We start from the raw sequence: 21,924 nt of genomic DNA, 5'->3' as shown, positions 1-21,924 counted from the left end.
ATTTTATATTACTTATTTACATTATTTGGAGAAGAGGAAGTATTACAATCGTGCAGTTTTTCGATTTTCAATTACCCATGGAAATGCAGGTTCAGAAGCCCCCTCAGATACCAAAAACAGAGAGGTTTTTACATATTGGTATACGTGTCTGTCTGCCCGTTATTGACTGTAAAATCTAAGTTAAAAGTGAATTAGTTGAAGTACAAGCTAAATCTGAGAACCTGAATCACGAAGGAGAAGTTTGACTCCGGGTAGAGTGAGTCAAAATTTAATGGCAGTGTCTTGTAATTTATGAATTAGAAAAAGGGATTTGAAAATAAAGACTATAATCGTCAAAAAAATCAATTTAATTAAACAAACTTTTTCAATTATTACAGATAACTTTATTATTTTCTTCTTGCAGATTTGGTAAGATGCTTCTGGTTTTAATGTTTTTCGAAATTGATGAATATTGAGTGGTGAATACTACCTTATCAATTCTTGATTGTCACAGAAAAAATGTATGTGTAATTAATAAAGCTATCACCTATATTTTTAACGTAGTTACTAATTACCATTTTAAAACAAATAAACATATTTATACGATATTTTGTTTTGACAGCTCTACCAAATCGAAATCTTTTCTCTACATAGTCGTACCTTTTACCATTAACCTTCGTCATGGATCACATATATTTTACATGTCCAAGTGAAGGGTGTAGTTACTGTATTGTATTGTTTGATTGTTAGGCTTAGGTGCTCGCAGGGAAACCTATATCTCTGAAGAAGTAGTTAATTCCCTTCTACATATGGAAATCCTTGTTGGAATAATAATTCTATGTACAAGCTCAAGCATTAAAATAAAAAACACCATCTTCCGAAACAGATAACCAGTAAGACACTCTACCAAAACATGTATGGATATATTTAGCATCTCGGAGGAATCAAAGGCTTGAAAGTTATGGAGAAGAGATTGCAGAGAAATTCTCAGAAGGATATCATTTGAATTCAATAATTACGCGCCGTATACATATTCACCAAATAGTTCCAGAGATATCATGTTAAGATGAAGAAAAACCATAAAATGAAGAGAGCGGATTTTCGAAAGAAACTGAAGAGAAAGATGATGAAACTACTGATTCTTCCAGTTCCAATGATAACTATGAAAAGGATTTACAATATTTTTTTTATGTTTAAAATTATGAACAAATGTGTTCAAGGACCTACATGTTGGCAATACAAATCATTCCATTTTATATATATAAAAAAATACAATATTAGAAAAAGCATTTTTAAATTTTCTTGTATTGCTAATTTAAGTTTGATGTCAATTTTTAAAGTTTATCGATTAGGTAGCTGGATTAAAGTGATAGACAATTCTCAACTATAAATTTTTCAATTTAATTTCTTTATACTTCAATAAAAAATGACCCAGACCAGGAATAAAACCTAATACCACATGACAGCTATGTGTTTCACGCCTGTAAATTGTTTTCTTAAGTATAATTACGAAATGCTTACTCTATACCTGATATCTTATAACGGTTTTTAACAATCAAGAGTTGATAAGATAGTATTCACCACTCAATATTCATCAATTTCGAAAAACATGTTTTTCAGAAGCATCTTACGAAATCTGCAAGAACAAATTAATAAAGTTATATGTAATAATTGAAAAAAGTTTGTTTAATTAAATCGATTTTTTGTCGATTATACTCTTTATTTTCAACCTATTTCAGCACACAATTATAACCTGGTTCCCAAGCATATTAATATTATTTTCAATTCAAGAAAAGCCGGTGTATTCAGAGAATGTAGTGAACACGCTGATTGTTTAACGTTATTGTTTTAGGAAACATTGATGTAAGATAATCTATATGACATGGTAAGTAACGTTAGTTTCAGTTATTAGAAGAACTACGCGAAGAAGAAACAGGTATTACATCTTTTTTTTCAGTTATAGATTATTTACTTGATGGTAAACTTGTGAATTATTGAATTAGATATCATTGCTAATTTTTAGGGAAACATTTTTAAAAAGAAAGTAAATCATGAGCAAGTGATAACAGTAATTGTTTAAATTACTTTTAATGATAGAGTTTTCTTTAATTTAAAACCAACTAATTTTAACCGTTCATTTCTTCTGATTCTGCAATTGGTTATCAAAGCACGTGAAGATAAAAACAATTACGCAGTTTTACCTCTTAATATAAAACTCTTACATTGAGTAATAATTTTTTGAAATCTTTAATGAAGTCCAACTCTTACTTTCAATTATAAACAATTTTTTTTACAAAAAAAAAAAAAAATATTAAATGTATAACTACATAATTTATTGGTTGATCGGCCGTTGCTACGATCTATGTTGTTGGAAAGGATAATGAAGGCAAAAATCATTATCTTTTAAGAGCTTAAGAACTAATTCTTACTAATTTTTTAAATGTTTTCAACATTGTAAAATTGGGACCTATGGTATCATTTATCTGAAACTGTGGATATTATTTTAAGTTGTGTTAGGGAAGGTACTTCACCGGTTTTGATGAAACACCTACCTCAGGAGTACGATACGTTGAATTAAATAAATAAATAAATGTCTCTTGAAAGATTTCTTTTCTTTTTTTTTGCTTGCACTAACCAAGGATTTATAAAATATATTTTATTGCGTATATAATTCGTTAATTTTTTATATAATATATTTTTTTTAAAGAAAAAAAAAAAGAGATTTTATATTTTTGTTAATGACGTTATTTCTACAATATTGTGAAACATTTTCTAAAAATAACGTTGGTTAACAAGCAAAGAATGTTTAGCCTCCGAATAGAAGCTAATTGTTAATTTTTCTACACTTAAAATTTGAATATTATTAGTCGTGAACGGGAAATTTAAATATTTGTTATAAGAGAACTCTGTGTAAAGAGAATGCAATGTAATTTACACAAAACATAAAACTAATAAATCGAGATTTTAAATTAAAAAAAAAATAAAAAATCACTGTACTAACTGAAAACGTTTAACACTTTTTATCACTAATTTTTCCTAGAAAAAATCTAATGAGACACTCTCACAAATTTCAATTTACAGTTTTGAGATTGTTAACATGTACATTTTAAGGTACAAGTCAGAATGCCCTAATACAGTTCCACCAGAAAATGATGAGTGAAAAACCCACAGTATTTTTAGGATTCGAAATTTTCTACTATTCCTTAGCAACAAATATAACCATTATTTATAATATCTAAGATACAAAACCGTGCTAAAGAACGAAGTTTGCCCAACGCGCTTCTCCCAGAAGTGCTCAATCACATTATACCAGAAAAATGTTTCCAATAAAATTAAGCAAAGTAAAAAAAAAGGAAATCATCAGAGCCTTTTTCCAGAATATCTCTAAAAAGTGAAATATCCAAACTTTAAATTCCAGTTGAGAGATTCTGTTCTCTAAAATTTATAGTCGCATCTCTTGGAGAGATAAAATCATAGTTTCAGCTTTTTGCGTTTTTTTTTTTCATACTTAAGATATTTTGTTCACACATTCTCTGGCCATTTTCGAAACTCCTCTTTGCACTCTATAAACCTTTTAGTTTCTTCATGAATTTTACTAATAATGTTCGTATATATTTTGTTTTTTCAGATGGCGTGGCCCTCTAGATCGCTTGTAGTATTCATAGCTCTTCCGCTTTTTAGCGTTGTTGCTGCCACTTTATACTTTTATCGCAAAAAGGTTTGAGTTTTATTTTATTTTTTAGTTACTGTAAGGTATGAATAAATGTTTTGATTGCTTAGAGACTTGAAATTGTTTAGGGGTACATATCTGTTATCTTTGTCCTCCACTTTTCTTTTTAGAATATCGGCTACTTTATTTTCTAGTACCTATGTAATTCCTGCTGGATACGTCATTGCATCAATAAATCCATTTAAGTGAGCTTTGAGTTCATTCATTTTTTTTTATTTTTGTTCTCCCCATATCTGATATGACTAATTGAGAATTAACAACGGATTCTGGAATGAGTGAACATAATGAAATAATCCTACGAACTATCTCTTATAACTGGGGCCAATATCCCAACAATGTAGCTGGTCGAATCACATCTGTGTGGTTAAAAAGGAAGAAACAATGAGATTAGGGGGAATTCAGTAGATCCATTACCGGACAGTATAAGATGCAACTACATCATGTGTAACTAAAGATTGTGGTGGTCTATGGTATTTGTTAGAAAGGGCAGCGGGTTACAGGATAGTCCTCACAGATTTTTCACATGCAGTAGCAAAAAAAAAAAAAAAATGGTATTTGTTAGAAAGGGCAGCGGGTTACAGGATAGTCCTCACAGATTTTTCACATGCAGTAGCAAAAAAAAAAAAAAATGGTATTTGTTAGAAAGGGCAGCGGGTTACAGGATAGTCCTCACAGATTTTTCACATGCAGTAGCAAAAAAAAAAAAAAAATGGTATTTGTTAGAAAGGGCAGCGGGTTACAGGATAGTCCTCACAGATTTTTCACATGCAGTAGCAAAAAAAAAAAAAAAATGGTATTTGTTAGAAAGGGCAGCGGGTTACAGGATAGTCCTCACAGATTTTTCACATGCAGTAGCAAAAAAAAAAAAAAATGGTATTTGTTAGAAAGGGCAGCGGGTTACAGGATAGTCCTCACAGATTTTTCACATGCAGTAGCAAAAAAAAAAAAAAAATGGTATTTGTTAGAAAGGGCAGCGGGTTACAGGATAGTCCTCACAGATTTTTCACATGCAGTAGCAAAAAAAAAAAAAAATGGTATTTGTTAGAAAGGGCAGCGGGTTACAGGATAGTCCTCACAGATTTTTCACATGCAGTAGCAAAAAAAAAAAAAAATGGTATTTGTTAGAAAGGGCAGCGGGTTACAGGATAGTCCTCACAGATTTTTCACATGCAGTAGCAAAAAAAAAAAAAAATGGTATTTGTTAGAAAGGGCAGCGGGTTACAGGATAGTCCTCACAGATTTTTCACATGCAGTAGCAAAAAAAAAAAAAAAATGGTATTTGTTAGAAAGGGCAGCGGGTTACAGGATAGTCCTCACAGATTTTTCACATGCAGTAGCAAAAAAAAAAAAAAAATGGTATTTGTTAGAAAGGGCAGCGGGTTACAGGATAGTCCTCACAGATTTTTCACATGCAGTAGCAAAAAAAAAATGACCGGGATGGATAGATAAATGGCAAATGGTAAAGGGATAGGTTTGGTAAACGTATTCGTCGAAGAGGAAACAGTGGAACATATAATCTTGGGATGTGCAAGCTTTAAAGACCTCTGGCATGAACCTACAATTAAGCCCTTGGGATTCACATTGAAATAAACAGTGATACATTTCCCTGTTAGCAAATAATGCTTTTATAAAATTTATAGAATCAGCTGTGTTGTGACGAATATCGTAGTTTAATTTTGATTAAATAAATATACTTGGGTACGCGGAGAGCGTGTTTGGTATGCAAATAATCTACTGTTTGAATATAGAATGACTATGATAGCTCAGTTAGTTTTAGTCGGCCATTGTATCAGGAATATCGAGTATTGAGAAGTTTATAATATAGTTTAGTGAATTGGTATGTCTTGTTGATGAGCTAGAGCTACAAAAAGATGAGCTGCACACATCAACAATTTTGTGTGTTGGAGTTGTCAGTGTAAAGTGTGGTTCATACAGAAGATTACTTTTAAAATTGTACTGATACCCGCAGGGGTCGCTATCATACAGTGGACTTGTCTACTATAAATATAACTGACACCTTCAGAGTTCATAAATAAAAGATTTCTTTTTGATTTAGGAAAAAAAATTCGATTACCCACTGGAACAGGAAAACAGATGTTTAGAAATCAAGATTCCAACAAATGCTATTAGTTTAGTAATCGGCAGAGCTGGGGAGAATATAAAAAATATCCAATTAGAAACAAATACAAAAATTAATTTTAAAACGGCAGGTAAAAATAATTTCTTATTTTAATTCAATTTATAATTTATTTCAATAAGCTTTTGCTTTTAAGTGATTGACTATGTACAGATGCTGATCAGGATTATAGAACATGCAGAATCAGGGGGAAAAAAGAGGATATTGAGTTGGCTGAACATATCATTCAAGAGGCGATCGCAACACAGGCTAACGTTACGACCTACGAAATGAAAGTACCTCAGGTATTTTTTTTATTTATTTAAACATATCACCAATCGAGTTGAATAATAGAAATATTTTGATTTTATCAAGCACCAAAGTGCTTGAGGCTCAAAAGCCTCACCACATTTTCAATAGAAATATTCTTCTAATGATCCCGCAGAAAAAGAAGTTATAGAAACTGCTGGAATAATCGTATCTACAAACATTTTGAATAATGTTTAAGAATAAATTTGAATGAATTTATTAATATTTTTTACAGAAATCTTGTGGTCGAATAATCGGTAGATGTGGAGACACTATTAGAGCTATATCTAAGGCATCTAAATGTAGTATTTCTGTGGACCGGATGTCGGGTAAGTACTATCATCTGTAGAATGAATTAAAAAGTCGGTTTTTTAAAAATTAATACGACTTTTTAAAACCATTTAAAGAGATTGGGATTTACGCACACAAATAGAAGCTCTCTAACCTTGTGCAATGCCGTTTTCACCTTAGATAGAGATTCAGGACCTCAGTACGAGCATGATTTCATTTTGCACAGAATTCAAAGCTCTTTTCTACCTTGTAAAAGCTCGTGCGTCTCTACTTAACTAGAGCAATGCATACGTGAAGAAGCGGTGCATAGATTTTTGAATGAGCACAGAATGCTCTGGTAATCTCAAGCCCCAGAGAGATTGCAGAAAAAGGTGCTTGCAGTGACTATTTGGACGTTGCAAACTTTTAATTGTTTCGCCCTGCGTTCGACGTGTATACACGTCCATTGTCTGATTTTAATTCCCGCGCACACCGTGGGGGTTTTTTTAAAAATTAAATTCCGCGCTTAACTGGTTAAATTGAGTACCTAAAATAATAATAATCACAATTTTTAATTTAAACAAAAAAAAAAAAATCAATCTTCTGCCACAGATTCATCCAGCCAATTCAGGTTAGTGACCATAAGAGGTTCCGATGATCAGATAAACATAGCAAAGTCAATGATTGAAGAAAAAATAGCTGAAGAAGAGGAAGCTAGGAATAGAATGGAAACAACTTTGGCCGCGAGATCACCAAGATTGAAAAATAAATTTAAAAAGTCTGAGGTAGGCTTACTTTTTAAATGTTTCTTAATCATGCTTTTATCCTACTGCTTATCGTAGAATCGTTAGTTTTACTTAAATTACTTATCTGAAAGGGGCTTTAGAATGCGGTTACACAAGTCTCTTGACGGGATATAGGTTGTACTTCAGGGCGGAGGCAGTAGAAAAAAATATATTATTAGGTACTCGCCTTATAAGTTTTTGTATTATAGAACTTCTTCAACAAGGCGTGCAGCATAGGGATGGAGATCTCCTTAACACTAAACCTACCACGACCGGTCAATTGACCGTTTTTTAAATTTAGTTTAAATTTTCTAATTACAGCGTAATCACACCGCCATTAAACTTCACGACTTTTCCTAAAATATGTGCACAATTGTTTTTTTAATATTCACTTCTTTTCCTAATATTTGATTTTCGAGAAAAATATGTAGTCCGTCTTAACTACCGCGACAGTTCATTTGACCGGCTGAATATTTCATTTTATTTACTTATTTTAATATTTTATTTTATTATTATTATTTTTTTTTGTAACAGAATTCCCTCGAAAACTCAATTTGATAATGCATTTATCGGATTATTGTTTGCATGTGGTGCATATGAGGCGAAAATTGTACGATATTGCCCTTTTCTATGGAACAAAAATAGGGACGAGCATTCTTCTCAAACACTGTGAGCAGAAATGTATAGACGGAAATTTTGAGGTTTATTCGAGTGGATCAAAGAAATAATCGTTTACAAATCGATAAATTTGCTTTGATTTCTAAATTTTGGAACAAATTCGTAGAGAACAGTCAAAACTGTTCTAACCAAGAGCATATATCTCTTCCAAGGACATTTGTTCCCCTCAAAGTCAAGATGCAGATTTACATGCAGAATAAAACGGACAAATTTGTTATCAAATCTTCGCTAGCGTTCGATGCAATAAAAGGCTTTCCATTTTTGGGAAAATGTGAAAGCAGAGAACCTTCAGTTACGCTTGGGGAGTTGGTCGCTCTGAAATTAGCAGAAATGAAATGTATACAGCTCGTGGAAGAACTATAACCGTGGAAAATCTCGGCGATGGCCTCAACAAATAGTTTTCAATATCCTAGACAGCAGAGATAAATGCATGGATTTTGTATCAAAAAAACTACCGGAAGTGAAATTTCAAGACAAATTACTTTATATTACCATTGCAAAAGCATGATAAATAATAGTACACGAACAAGTGGTCGGAAAATAGCCAAATAAGATACTGCAAAGGCAATAAAACTAAAAAATGCTGTCTAAACTGTAAAAAATTTGCAATTGAGAAGCCTATAATTATAAAAAATGATGCAAAAAAGAGTAAAATCTACGAGATTTATGTTTAAACAAAAGAAACTATGCTTTTTCGTAGTTAAATAATTATTATCTTCATTCTATAATGAGAAATTTAAGTAATTTTAAAGTCCGGTCATTTGACCGGTCACGGTAGGAATAGTTATGCATATATGTCGGTAGGTTTAGTGTTAATTGCTGATTAAGGAAGCCAATTCATCGTCTGGGTCTAGTTGTGGGTGTGGCAGATGAGGATCAGTCTCTCATGCAGACCAATCTAAATAAATATACTTCTATGAATTCAGGAGCCCTCAAAAAACAAATTTATTTTCTCAGAAAAGTGAAATTAAAAAAAAATCTGTTAAGAATTGGAATTATTTGCAGGGAGCCGCAACATCAGAAGTACCAACTTATGAAAAGTTAATTCCTGTTACTAACGATAGTATGCTCCAGGTTTATGTATCAGCGGTCGCTGATCCAACACATTTTTGGCTACAAGTAAGCTTTTTTTTTAATTCACATGTTCTTGACAATGTAACTTAATGAATGTTAACAATTTTGTGCATAATAAAAAATAATAATAATTTATATCTTTGACAATCCTATATTTGCAGTTGATATCTCCAAGAGCAGTGGAGCTAGATCATTTGGTAGACAATATGACTGATTATTATAAGAAAGAAGAGAACAGGGAATTACATAAACTTAATGGCGTGAGTTAATTTTATCAGATATATCTGATTTAATTTTATTATTTGGCGAGAAGTCAGGGCTTCTAATCCCCTAGAAAGGGCTGATATGATCTTTACCCGTTTGAAATTAAAAGACTAAAATTTATAGCTGAATCAGTTAGAAGTTACATACGTAATCATAGTTAACTTAATCTTAAAACTGATTTAAAATCAGCTGCTTCTAAACCTAATGTATTAAGGCTAAATGGAAGAGAAATCTGATAAAAAGGTACTTCTAGGATTTCTGCCTAAGTCCACTTCTTTTCATTGTATATCACGGTTCGCCTAGAACGATTTTAATTGAAATGTTCACCAACATAAAAAATTTTTCTTTCTCCTTATTATTTGGGTCAAAACTAACCAAAATCCACTGAAAACCAAATCGGTTTACGTTGCGGATTTTTTTTTTTAATTTTTCAGGTCAAAAAACGGCTTCTTTTGCATTGTTAAGCCTAATGAATGGAAATACAATACAGTTTTTTGCAAAACCAATGCATGCATTTTGAAGCTGAGGGAATTTCCAACAGATTAATGTATTTTATAAATGATAAAAATGAAATTTCGACATTCAAAATCAATAAAAAAGACATTTTTGAGCAAAATAAGGCAAAAACAAGGGTTTCTCGCATTTCAAAGCTTACTTAACAAATAAATCATCGTTTTTTTGTGGAAAGGAATGGGACTTTTCAAAAATGAGAAAAATTCCTGCAAAATACAATATTTATACACTGGGAAAGGTGAAATTTTCCAATTCAAATTAATTTAATGAAACTTTTTGGATTACTAAGCCCTGCAATGCGATAAAAAATTATTTGGGCTCTTTTAACTAAATTAATTTTTATCATTTATAAAATACATCAATCTGTCGGAAATTCCCTCAGCTTCAAAATGCATGCATTGGTTTTGCAAAAAACTGTATTGTTTTTCCATTTATTAGGCTTAACAATGCAAAAAAAAAAAAAGCCGTTTTTTGACCTGAAAAATTAAAAAAAAAAAAATCCGCAACGTAAACCGATTTGGTTTTCAGTGGATTTTGGTTAGTTTTGACCCAAATAATGAGAAAGAAAAATTTTTCATGTTGGTGAACTTTTCAATTAAAATCTCATTCTAGGCGAACCGTGATATATGGCTCATATGGAAGATATACAAGCGAAGGACTCTCATTGCTTTAGTCAGATTATGGCAATTGTCACTAGTACAAGTGCAGACCGTGATCTCCGCTTAACATTATTTATTAACGTTTATTATTTGTTGTCAGTTTTTTTTTCGTTTATTTTTGCTACAATCAGCGCGTTGGTGCTATAAGTAACAGTGATAAGTCAGTTAATTTATTTTTTTTAAAAAAACCTTTCAGATAACTATTGGACAAATTGTAGCATGCCGGGTGGTCGAAGATGATAAATGGTACAGAGTACAAGTATGCGGACATGAAGAGTACAAAGAAACGAGGGAGGAAACATCAGTGGACGTTTTCTATGTTGATTATGGAGATTCTGCGTATAGAAAACTTGGTGATCTGTACCAGTTGAGGGCCGATTTTCTGTCACTGCGATTCCAGGCAATTGAATGTGCCATGGATGGTATAATGCCGAAGTTAGTGTGATTTAGTGATGATTTTAGTTTTATGGAAATATTAAAATATTATGTAATTTTCTTGCTTACATTAAAGAAGTTTCTAGTTGAAATTTTACCTAGAAAAAGGAGCTTGCACTTACGGAAAATGTTACTTCTTAGATTTACTGCTTACTGCCATTTTATGCGATGTAAGTAATCTCGGATCAGAACTGAAAGCGATTCCAGAAAAAAACTATCCATCTAGTTTTCACCTAGACAAATTAATTCGTTTTTAATAGAGACTGCTTAGAAGGCTACGAAGATCTACAGCTTGCAAATACGCCAGAATTTTTTTTTTTTCTAAATTAAGTTAACGAATATTTAGAACTTATTGAGCCAGGATAAATCTTATTTAGACGTTACATATTTATAGAAAATGGTTTAATAACGAAAGCTGAAAGAAAATTTTCTGGAAGGTAAGAAAATTTATAGTGATAAGCGCTTGAAGCTTTTTTAAGGGCACTATTGTCTTTCAGACAAATGTTTTCTCATTAAAACAACTCTGTCCATCATCGGACTATAAGAAGATTATTCCTATCCAAGAGTGGGCCTATAATCTCCGATTAGGAATCCTGATCTATCTTGGATTGTATGTCATCAATGTACCAAAAAACCTTATTATCTGAAATCTTGTTGGTACTTAAACAAATTACCAAACTTGAACTTTTTAACGATTTTTCTCCATATTTTGGTCTTGGTCACTCAAAATGGTGAAATTTTCTAAGTAAACTCGGAAATTATGGTCACTCTGTGTGAATTTAGTCAACATATCTTTTAAAAATGTAAATAAAATTAGTTCAAAATCGTTTCAAAGTTTTTATCATGCTCTAATCTAACTGCTCGAAAATAAAAAGTCTTTAGATGATTTATTAGCACTGATATTGGATATGGCTGTTCTTTACGAAAAGTTTTCATTTTATTAACTTTTTAAACTTTGTTGAATGAGTACACTTTTCATTGATGGTAATCTTGATTTATTGATATTTTGTTGTTGTTGTAAGTTTCTGTAAGTCAGTTACTTGATGAGTACATGTATTTAATGCGTGTGAAAAATCGAAAAAAGGAATTAAAAGTTTTTTTAAATGTTATACTTAAATTGTGTGTTGTATGTGCGTACACGGTTATTGTATGTTTCGTGTGGTGAACTCATTAAAACTTGTGCTATAGGCCGATTCTTAGCCTAGAAAGGAAACTAGGCTAATTATATTGCATGTTTACTACCAACATCTAGTTATTTTCTTCGGTAATTATCGGCCATTTTTAAACTAACTTTGTTTTATACTTCTGGTTTAGTACAAAACTTTGTGATGTTCGTGATTTACATTGATTTTTGCTAGACCAATTAAAAAATAAAATAAAACACCATTATACTTTCAAGTAATAATATAAGGTCTAATTTTGATCATACTAATTTAATTTTAAAATATTTTCTACCCCTCGCAAGAAAAAGTGTTGCAACCATGCACATTTTTTGTAATTTTGAGTTTTTATTGTTTTAAAGCTTCACGGAATAAGAATAAAAATCATTCGTGAATGCTCACTCTGTTTCCTTTTTTATTACAATTCTCAAGGTTCTAACATAAATTTTTCTAATATTTTATCTAATAGAACTGTTCATTTTTTTTTGTTTTTTGTTTTATATTACAGAAGTGGTGTGGCAGAAGACAAATGGGATGAAGAAACTGTAGAATTGTTTGAAGATATGGTATATACAGGTCAATGGAAAGCAATTTCAGCCCAGGTAGTCAGTTACAAGGCAAGAAAAAGAAGTAATCGACGAGAAGGAAGTCCTGTACCCTGTGTGAAACTTTACGATCCTGACGGGCCACCGGTAAGTTTTTAATGTTTTTATTTTATTGCTTTATTCTAATAATTGAAACATTAATTATTTACTTGTGTTCAATGTTTTATAGAATTTAGTCAAATTTTTTGACCACAATTAAGACATACATAAGTAACAGTATTAGTAGTAAAAAAAAACTTAAATTTCTAACCTGTTTTAGTCGAAGTTAAAAGATGATTTCATTTATTTAAAAAAAAAAAAAACTAATCAAATTAAAAGAATCTATACGGGCGAATCGTAGAAGGAAGTTACTTAACTGGTTTCTGAAACCTCCTTTGAAGGTTATTTCATTCAAAGGAAGTATAGCAAACATATATAAAGATGGCATAAAGCAGTTGTTATTGTAGTTTATATTTTAATTTGTTTTTGTTTCATATAAGGAATGAAAATTTTGCTTTTTTTAAAAAAAAATAAATAAAAGATTGTATTATAAAATTTGATCCGATTTACGAAAACTTAGGGCTCTTTTAATTTAAAGAAAAAGTCAGCTTACTTTTAAAGACATACATCTAACCAAAAAACTAACTTAGATTTATTTTTCTTTAATCAAACTTTGAACTTCGGTAATTGTGGATTACGCGTTGCTATCATATTACATTTACAAAATTGTATTATAACAGAGAATATATGATTACATTTTTTTTTTTTTTTTTTTTTCTGCAACCCTGCCCCGGCTTTTGTGTTAACAACCAGATCCCTCTCAACTTATGCTAATAAAAGGTTATTAAATTCCCGAAGTAGGAAGTGAAACATCACTCGAATCAGGAATCTTCGTGTTCATATTAAATATCCCATTTCTGACACCTCCGACACTCATACAACAATAAACACAGTGTTGAAAGGCGTTTCTCCAGTTGAATGATTATACATTCAACAACCAAAAATGCTAATCTTTTAATTTTTTGTTTATTTTAGGGGGTGGACATCGGCCAACAGTTAATCGATAAAGGAGCTGCTAAACCTATTCAGTCGGATACTGAAGAAAATCAAGAAGGCAATGAAAATGATCAATCAAAAGACCAAAAATGACTTCCTCACGTTTTCTTTTTAATTAAATACATATAAATCTTTTGGCTTTTCTCTTTTGAGTATGCCTCCTTAAAACTAGTTCTTAAAAAAATTAAACAAAAAATCAAAAATCATATCGTAAGAAAAAAGAATAAATCTTTATTAATTCTAGTAAAGCTTAAAAGCAAAATTTTGTTATTTTTTTTTTTATTGTTTGATCATAAAAACGAAAGTTGACGGGGGGGGAAGAAATGTGATAAATTGTTGCGCCATATTTTTTCATGTAATTAGTACTCTATATCGTTTATGTAGAGAATTTATAAAATATGTATTAGAAATAAATAATGTAACTTTTGAATTTATACGTCTGTATTCTGTATTTTTTTTTTACAGAATTGATTGGTATTTTAAAATGGTTTTCCTTTATTATATTTGTAGTACCAGCTTTTTGTTACGTTTTTTTCAAAACAAGATAACTAAAGACTACAGTATTTACCCGTTATCTATAGTGTCCGGAATTTTACATAAACTAATTCAAATTTAGGAATCTGTATTTAATTAAAGCGTGAATAAAATTGATTCGTACCCAATAATATGAGATCTCTTATAAAAATTCGTTATTACAGAATATTATCTTTAAAAAAAAAATAAATAAATAAAATAATACGGGCATTACTTACTATAGATCTTTATCCCCATACAGAGTCGCTACACAAAGGAATATATTTGTCCCAATTATGTTTTCTCAGCTGAGAAGCTTTTTTTTTTTAGAATCGCTTTCAGTTTCCTCTGCGATTTTTCTTTAGCACCTTCAATTGTTTCAAAAATCATTTCCTTCTTGTGTGGTAATTTTGATATTTAGTAAACCGATAACATAAGTAGGTTCCCAAATCTTGGGTGTCAGAAGGTGTACGGTAAAGCACAGCAGTTTGTTGATTGCAACGTAGCAAAAACTCAGAAATTGAAAACATGGAATGAGCTGGTTGCGTTGTCTTTTGATGAAGCTTCTAAGATTTAGTCTTTTCTTTTCCCGACTTTTTTTCTGTTTAGTTTTCATGGCATGAAACAATTGAAGTTATTTGCAAGTTCCCTCTAAACATCGTTATAAGACGATGTTCTCACTTAAGGAAATTCATTTTTCCTTAACACGGGAGTCATCAGCCCCGGTGTAAAAGATCTTTGATCCATTGATACACGTCCAATTTTGAAGCAGTTACACTACTAGAAGACGTCCGTCCTTCAAAGAATCATTGCAGTAAGCCCCCTTTTGTTTTTTTCCTTTTTCCATAACACAAAAAGCCCATGGAAGGGGAAACGATTTGAAAAATCGCTGAGATAAGTGGTTCCAGCATAAGCTTTTCCGGCTATGGAAATAGTGTGGGATCAAAGTCATCCAAGCCATCAAATCATTTTAAAGAAAGTTCACTAGTTATTAATAACCCGGATGTTAGCCCATGATTTATATTTTCTTCCCGCCATTATGTAAATCAATAGCAGCGAATAGATTGAACTATGTATTCATATTACATTTATGTTAGCTGTTGTAAATTTGCAAAATTGTTGAAAGTTCTTGACTCTTAATGTTCAATGTTAGGTTTCTATTGTTGAATACAATTTTAAATGTAAAATACATAGAGTAGTTGCTGAAAATTTGTATTGAGTTTGATGACAAACCATTATAGAGAGGCGGATAAAATATTAAGATAAGTCTCTTGTAATAAGGAAGGATTATAAAATATAATTTAAAAAAAACAACTGTTTCATGGATGTTACAAAATATATTACGGAATTTTAACATTACTCAGCTGATGGAACTGTGGCAATTGTGGTGATTTTATTAATCATTACTTTTTTTTTTAGATGGCTTTTTCTTTTAATAGCGTCACCATTTTCTATCAAAGTAAATATTTAACTCCTAGCAAGCTAGAAGCTGCAACATGTGTAATAATAGCAGGCGAAAGAACATTAAATGTTCTTAAGAAAATGATGTTATTTTTCGATTATTATCCGATGTATTAATTCATTGAACCTAAATTAAAAAAAAAAAAATTGTATTATTTCCAAAATTTGTAATAACTTCATTTTCAATTTTCACCAGCTCTTTAAGCAACTTTTTTAAATTTTTAAACCTTTTTAAGCTATAATAACTTAGATTTTTTAAGATCAGTTCTTCAAAAATTCATGATTTGATCGACAGAAACTGCACGAAAAAGCATTAGGCTGAATACGCTCCACTTTGACTATTTGTAAATTTGATTCAGGTTACAGATGTCTCGGATTCGAACATTGTTCGCTGTTCTTTGATTGATCTGTATGAAAAATAAATATGTTGTGACGGGAAAAAGAAATTCCTAATGTGTAGTATTGCATCAAATATAATTTATTTCAGTGAAATTAATACTTAATTTTGACAATAGCTTAGGGTCCTTTCTTGGGAGGAACCGTGAGCCTGTACAAGTAAACAACACGTCTCGATCATACATTTACTTTGACGGATAATTGTATTGAAATAATTATCTCAATTAATCGATATTAGTGAATACGCTGAATCAAACAGGCTATGTTCTTAAACAAGATATGCGCAGATAAAATGTATTCCATTTAAACTTTAAGTTGAAACAGCTGTAAGTTTATTATTTCTTACAACTTTTTTAATATTTACATAGATTGATTGGATTAAAAACTCACGATATCTTTTCATTTATGTCTTCTTTCTTCTTTTTCATTATAGTGTAGTGCCATTGAATTTTCAAAGCCAATTTAATATAAAGCTTTGGAAATAATTTTGTGCCTTCTCAAAAAAGATAATTGATGTTTTCCTTATGTACAAAATTTTTTAAATTAATTTTAAGATTTTTTTTGTTGAATTTAAAGATTTACTTTTTTGTTCTATGTAACGTAAAATAAATGGTGATATATTTATTTTCGAAATAATAATTTTTTTATTCATTTATTCCTGTCTATTATGATCTTTCCTATGTTTGAACACTCTTATTCCTGGTAAAAAGAAGTTTTACGATGGTGCCATCTTTTTCACCGTAAATGCTGTTTTGTAGTTTGGGATTACGTAAAAAAAAGTAGTTTTTACAGCGCATGTGTTTGAGTGTATGAAGAAAAGTTACTCAAATCACAGGAATGAAGCGAAGTTGACTCGAACGTACTACTTCCTTCCTTTACGGTGAAAAAAAGAAAGTAAACTATTTATGGGGTTGGTGTGCAAACACTTTCGATTTAATTTTGTATTTGTTTTTCTGTAAAAGATAAAAAGCTATTGAAAAGTACATCAATTTGAAAGCATCATTAATTAACTCGGTTTATAACCATTTTTATGTTTAGATAATAAATATAGAAACGCTTTCACAATTAAAATAGGTGACTGTGTCGCTTCACTGGAGCGTTTCATACAAAAACTGTTTCAATTAAGACGCTAAATAAAAAGATAAAAAAAGTTTAAATAAGATTTTTTTTCATATTAATGTGGTCTCACGTAATGAGATATGCTTGGAAACTGATTGCTATTACTACCATTGTCTGTCTCCGCTACTTCTTCTAGTTAAAAAGAGTTGGTGGCGAAGGGTGAAAGTATCAATTAAAATAGTAGAAGTGTTTATATTAGGAAGGTAACAGTGAACAGTGGTGTCACTTTACTGCAGTATCCTCTTTACGACAATATGAAACTGGTAAGATCGATATATACATATTTGTTTGTTTTTTCCTAAGTTAAACGTATTTAATGTAGTTCCTCCATAAGGAAGTAATGGTTTCGTGCACACTTTTAGTTGTAAAATAGATCTTCAGATACGCACTTTGATAATTTTTTTGTTCTCACCGAGAGGGGGGGCTCATCCAACAAATTTTACTCAAAATCTACTAATTGGAATTGCTGACCACTCAACTTTTCCAGTTTTTATTTTCTCTTAGAAAGAGAAATAATTGAGGATTGGTCAAATTTTTTAAATTCAAGTTATCAACGGAATTTTTTCCATTTTTTTATCTCTTGAGTCCGAAAAATTGCTTTTATTCTCTTAACAAAAATTTTTTTTATATACTATGTTTTATGTATGTATATGTACACACTAATTCGAAAAAAAATGCAGAAAGTTTTGATGTTATATTTTATTTAATTACACCCCTGGAACTTGACAGAAAATTAGCGGTCAAAATTCCCCAGTTGGAAGCACCACTTTATTGAATGTATTTTTGATTGAGATTTTCTCAAAATTAGTTTCTTTGGTTCTCTCATAACCTCAAATTTACGCTGTAAGTAGATATAAAACTTTAATGGAAAACTTTGGGCGATTATAAGGTGATAGCCGTAAAGTTTCCATATTTAAGTGCAACGGGGTAATTAATTCTTATATTTAACCATATTTTAAAAATTTTAATTAAAAAATATAAATAAATAGAAATAAACATTTTATTTTTTCGACAAAATGAGGAAGCAAAAATTTGGAAAAAATATATTCCGGTACCGGGAATCGAACCCGAGCCTCCTGGGTGAAAGCCAGGTATCCTAGCCACTAGACCATACCGGATTGATGTGTCAGGCTAAAGTTTTTGCATATAAGTATATTACAAGTAGAACATTATTGGTTTATAAATTCTTTTGAGATTTCTTCATTTATAACTATTTATTTAAACTTAATTATCAATTACATCAGATTAAAAAGACCGCAACCTTTTTCCGTTATTTTCTCCAAGACATGAGATTATAAATCTTCCATATAAAAACCTTTTGAGCAATATTAGGGGGCTAACAAATTTGTCATAAAATCACAATTACAGTATTAAAAGTTTTATTGCAAATAAAATAATTATATGCATAAAAAAACGTTAAAACGTAATTGTAACAGAAATTTGATAAAAATTTCAAATTCCGGTACCGGGAATCGGCCCTGGACCTCTTGGGTGAGACCCAGGTATCCTAGCCACTAGACCATATCGGAAGATATTTAGATAATAAGATATACTTAGAATTGTTTTTCAAAATGTTTCAAAACATAATATTTAATGGTTTTTCATTAATGAAAAGAAGTATAAAGAATCAATAAGCCATTAATTCTTTTAGCCAAAAGGTATACTTCCAACCTTAGCATGTCCACAGCTAACGTTCTCCGGTATGGTCTAGTGGCTAGGATACCTGGCTTTCACCCAGGAGGCTCGGGTTCGATTCCCGGTACCGGAATTTAATTTTTTTTTCAAATATGAATTACATACATATATATTAAATTATTGTTACAAACGGTATTATAATTTGCAAGAACCCTCAGAATAGCGGTGTCTTAGACTCTGGCCAACACCCTTTTCTGCGTCACAGCTTCCTCACATAAATTTACACGGACTTTTTTTTCATAATATAATATCTATATTTTTTAATATGAAAAATACGATCAGCGTGAAACATCAACTGTTTATTACATACAGCTTAACAAAAAGAACGTAATAACAAAACGACATAGAAAATTGAAATGATAGACATACCTAGCATGAAGAACAAAAATAATAATAAATGGTAGGGGAATAGTAAGTTTGTTACAGTTTTAGGAGTCCTGTCAGGGTTACAGGAGTTAAATTAAAAGGAACTACGTAAGATTAACGCTCAGAAATACAGTTTTTGCTTATAAACTATCAATATGTTTTCCATAAGAGTATTTTAGATTAAAAAAAAGTTGGAGTCATGGAACTAAAAAAAAAAAATTTCCGGTACCGGGAATCGAACCCGAGCCTCCTGGGTGAAAGCCAGGTATCCTAGCCACTAGACCATACCGGAAGTTGTTACATTTGGTCCATTTACACTCCTCTCTTTTTTTTTTTAACATACCAATGATTAAATTTTATCGAAAACATAAAATTCTATAGTTTCCTTTGAAACTATTTTCACGAAAATTGATTTAGGAAAGCTTCTTTTAAGAGGATATTATTTTCATGGTTAGCTCCTATCATTGTATTGCTAATGTTGTTTACATGATTACAATATGATAGATTTGTCAATTAATTTCATTATTCATTAAAATAAGTTAACAGTGATTGCTGCAATTCTATGCTGGTTTGGAACTCTGTGCGCTGCCCATTCCAGATACATAGCCATACCTTTAGAAGATGTCAGATTTGTGGAAATGAGTGGAGATCAAATAAGAGTGCCCAGGCGAACTGACGATCCATACAGTTTTCAACACAACATGGGCAAATCTGCTGCAATAGCAACCCAACAGTCGGACGAATCGCGGCTAGAAAGACAAGCATCCGATGGACATCATCATCATCATGACACTGTAGACTACGGTGCACATACTGGGCATCATGGATCATTTGGATGGTATGCTGATTTTCCAGTACGTAAAGGGCATTAAAATGGTTATTAAACGAAGTATTTACTGAACTTGTGTTCTTGTAAAAATGGGAAGCAAAAAAAATTGTTAAATAAAACAGTTCAATTTACCTTTTTTGTTTTAAACATTATTTCTCGCCATTTTTAAATTTGAACAAGTATTTAGATGTTCAAGAGCAATGTAAAAAAAATATAAAGCAATGCACATTTTTCAGCTGGTGAGGTGAAAAGAGTACGACGTCCCAATCGGAGTCGTATCCGGCGGCGGATAGCTAACAAAATTTGCTTTGCTTTTACTTACTTTCGTCCGATTTACATGAGATATTATTTTTTGACCTATAGATTGTTTCCGGTGTTAAGGTTTGCACAGACTGCCAGACTTCACAATTACTTTCAACATTTAAGCGTACAGGTAGTCCTCGGGTTACGACGGTCTCGAGTTACAACGTTTCGTGAATGTAGTATGAAAAGCCCGCGAACTACTGTACGTGTTTTGGTGTGCAGTACTGTACAGTAGTATGAAATTTTTATTACAGTACACTACTGTTTTTTATTACTATTGTACAGTATTTTATACGTGTTTTTTGATCATTACGTAGGGTGCTGTGTTAGGATAGGCTAAGCGTTTACAGTACTGTTATTATGGTAGTACACCCCGGCAGACGGTTCTACCATGCCGTAGAATGTGTGGAATTTCTTTATTTTTGTATATATTGCTTTATTAATAAACATTATTATTATGGTAATACATTACTGTACTGTATATGGTACAGTTTACGTATGTTCGTACGTCGAAAAAAACGGTCGACGACGACGCATAGGAACGGATCAACGTCGTAAGTCGAGGACTTCCTGTATTTATTTTTTTAGAAACAAAGAAGAAAATTTATAAAATAGGTAGTTCCTTCTGCCCAATTCCAGGCCCAACTTAAAACTTACATGCCCCGTGTTTTATCGAAAGCTAATTCTTTAAGACTTGATAATTCAACGTTCTGCAGCAAATCGTAAGGTCTTCTCATTTTCAATGTTAACAATTGAAGATCTGTTTTTTCATTTACCACTCTCTTAGAAGTTGTTGTTTAGACCTAACTACCCTCTATTGAGCTGAGTAGTTTTTTTTTTTTATGAATGATTTTTTCCACTGCTAAATCAAATCGCAAAACAAAATTGATTAAGCGGAACTTCCGTTCCAGTTCTCCAAACTTGGAATTTTACCTTCATATTTAACTCAATTGTCAATTTTTTACTTAGAATTTTGATCATGCCCTGAAAGAATAATCAGAGCAAAATGAGTGTAGCGTTCGTCTTGCATGAAGTAAAGGACAACGTCAGAATCGAATATGTGGATTACAGAAGTTTGATACAAAAGATCCAGCTATTAACGTAGAAAACTTTAAAATTCTATAATGTTAATAATTTGGCTATTTCTATTTAATTTTTAAACAAGCCCAACTTTTTACAACCGCTCTTGTTTTCTTAATGGGCATTAATGAATAAATAAATTAAATTGTGAAATTACCTAAACGTAACACTTCTGGAAAAGTTCCATCTTCAATTTCTTTAATACTGTGACGTAAAAATGTTGAAGGAAAAATATGATCTCCTATAAATATAGATTGACCCAAGCATTTACTATTTGGATTGACGGGAGTAAGGTCATCAATAATCTAAGTCAATGAGGGCTACACTCTCCAGGGTCAATTACTCCATCCAGTTCCATGAACGTTGCTACTAAAGCGAGCAGGTAGAAGGGGCTGTTATTCAAGAATTAGTTTCGTTAATGTAGTTGTGGGTATCGATTTAAGGCTGATGTTGAAGGATTCGTGATCGGTCGTTAGAAATTTTTCAGTTTTGTCGATTATTTTTAGTTCAGAAAAAAGAGGAAAACAAAGGAAATTGATTTAAAACAAAA

The 21,924-nt window shown here is 31.3% G+C and overlaps 2 protein-coding genes and 3 non-coding genes across 6 annotated transcripts; 3 read left to right on the top strand and 2 right to left on the bottom strand.

Annotated features, from left to right (window-relative positions):
- The first annotated feature begins 1,703 nt into the window (after positions 1 to 1,703).
- On the top strand, positions 1,704 to 14,389 carry papi (tudor and KH domain containing protein papi). 2 transcript variants are annotated; one of them, XM_074135615.1, is made up of 11 exons: positions 1,704 to 1,864; positions 3,608 to 3,697; positions 5,766 to 5,919; positions 6,000 to 6,130; positions 6,370 to 6,463; positions 7,017 to 7,189; positions 8,873 to 8,986; positions 9,103 to 9,201; positions 10,574 to 10,812; positions 12,481 to 12,664; positions 13,592 to 14,389. In XM_074135615.1, exons 1-11 carry the CDS (start codon positions 1,862 to 1,864, stop codon positions 13,703 to 13,705), a joined length of 1,395 nt encoding a protein of 464 aa, XP_073991716.1. In that variant the 5' UTR covers positions 1,704 to 1,861; the 3' UTR covers positions 13,706 to 14,389. The 2 variants fall into 2 exon arrangements, with proteins under 2 accessions (XP_073991716.1, XP_073991717.1); XM_074135616.1 differs by having other exon boundaries at positions 1,712 to 1,915.
- A 2,680-nt stretch (positions 14,390 to 17,069) lies between these two features.
- On the top strand, positions 17,070 to 20,136 carry LOC141458073 (uncharacterized). Its single transcript, XM_074135629.1, has 2 exons — positions 17,070 to 17,364; positions 19,702 to 20,136. Exons 1-2 carry the CDS (start codon positions 17,356 to 17,358, stop codon positions 20,032 to 20,034), a joined length of 342 nt encoding a protein of 113 aa, XP_073991730.1. The 5' UTR covers positions 17,070 to 17,355; the 3' UTR covers positions 20,035 to 20,136.
- On the bottom strand, positions 18,148 to 18,219 carry TRNAE-UUC (transfer RNA glutamic acid (anticodon UUC)). Its single transcript has one exon. It is a non-coding gene; the product is annotated as a tRNA-Glu (tRNA).
- TRNAE-UUC (transfer RNA glutamic acid (anticodon UUC)) lies at positions 18,798 to 18,869 on the top strand. The gene has a single exon. It is a non-coding gene; the product is annotated as a tRNA-Glu (tRNA).
- Positions 19,383 to 19,454, bottom strand: TRNAE-UUC (transfer RNA glutamic acid (anticodon UUC)). Its single transcript has one exon. It is a non-coding gene; the product is annotated as a tRNA-Glu (tRNA).
- Positions 20,137 to 21,924: the final 1,788 nt, after the last annotated feature.

The sequence above is a fragment of the Rhodnius prolixus genome, unplaced genomic scaffold (genome assembly GCF_049639745.1).
Source record: "Rhodnius prolixus isolate KJV_2025 unplaced genomic scaffold, Rpr scaffold_5, whole genome shotgun sequence".
Classification (NCBI taxonomy): domain Eukaryota; kingdom Metazoa; phylum Arthropoda; class Insecta; order Hemiptera; family Reduviidae; genus Rhodnius; species Rhodnius prolixus.
This window is presented reverse-complemented; position numbering and strand designations above follow the sequence as displayed.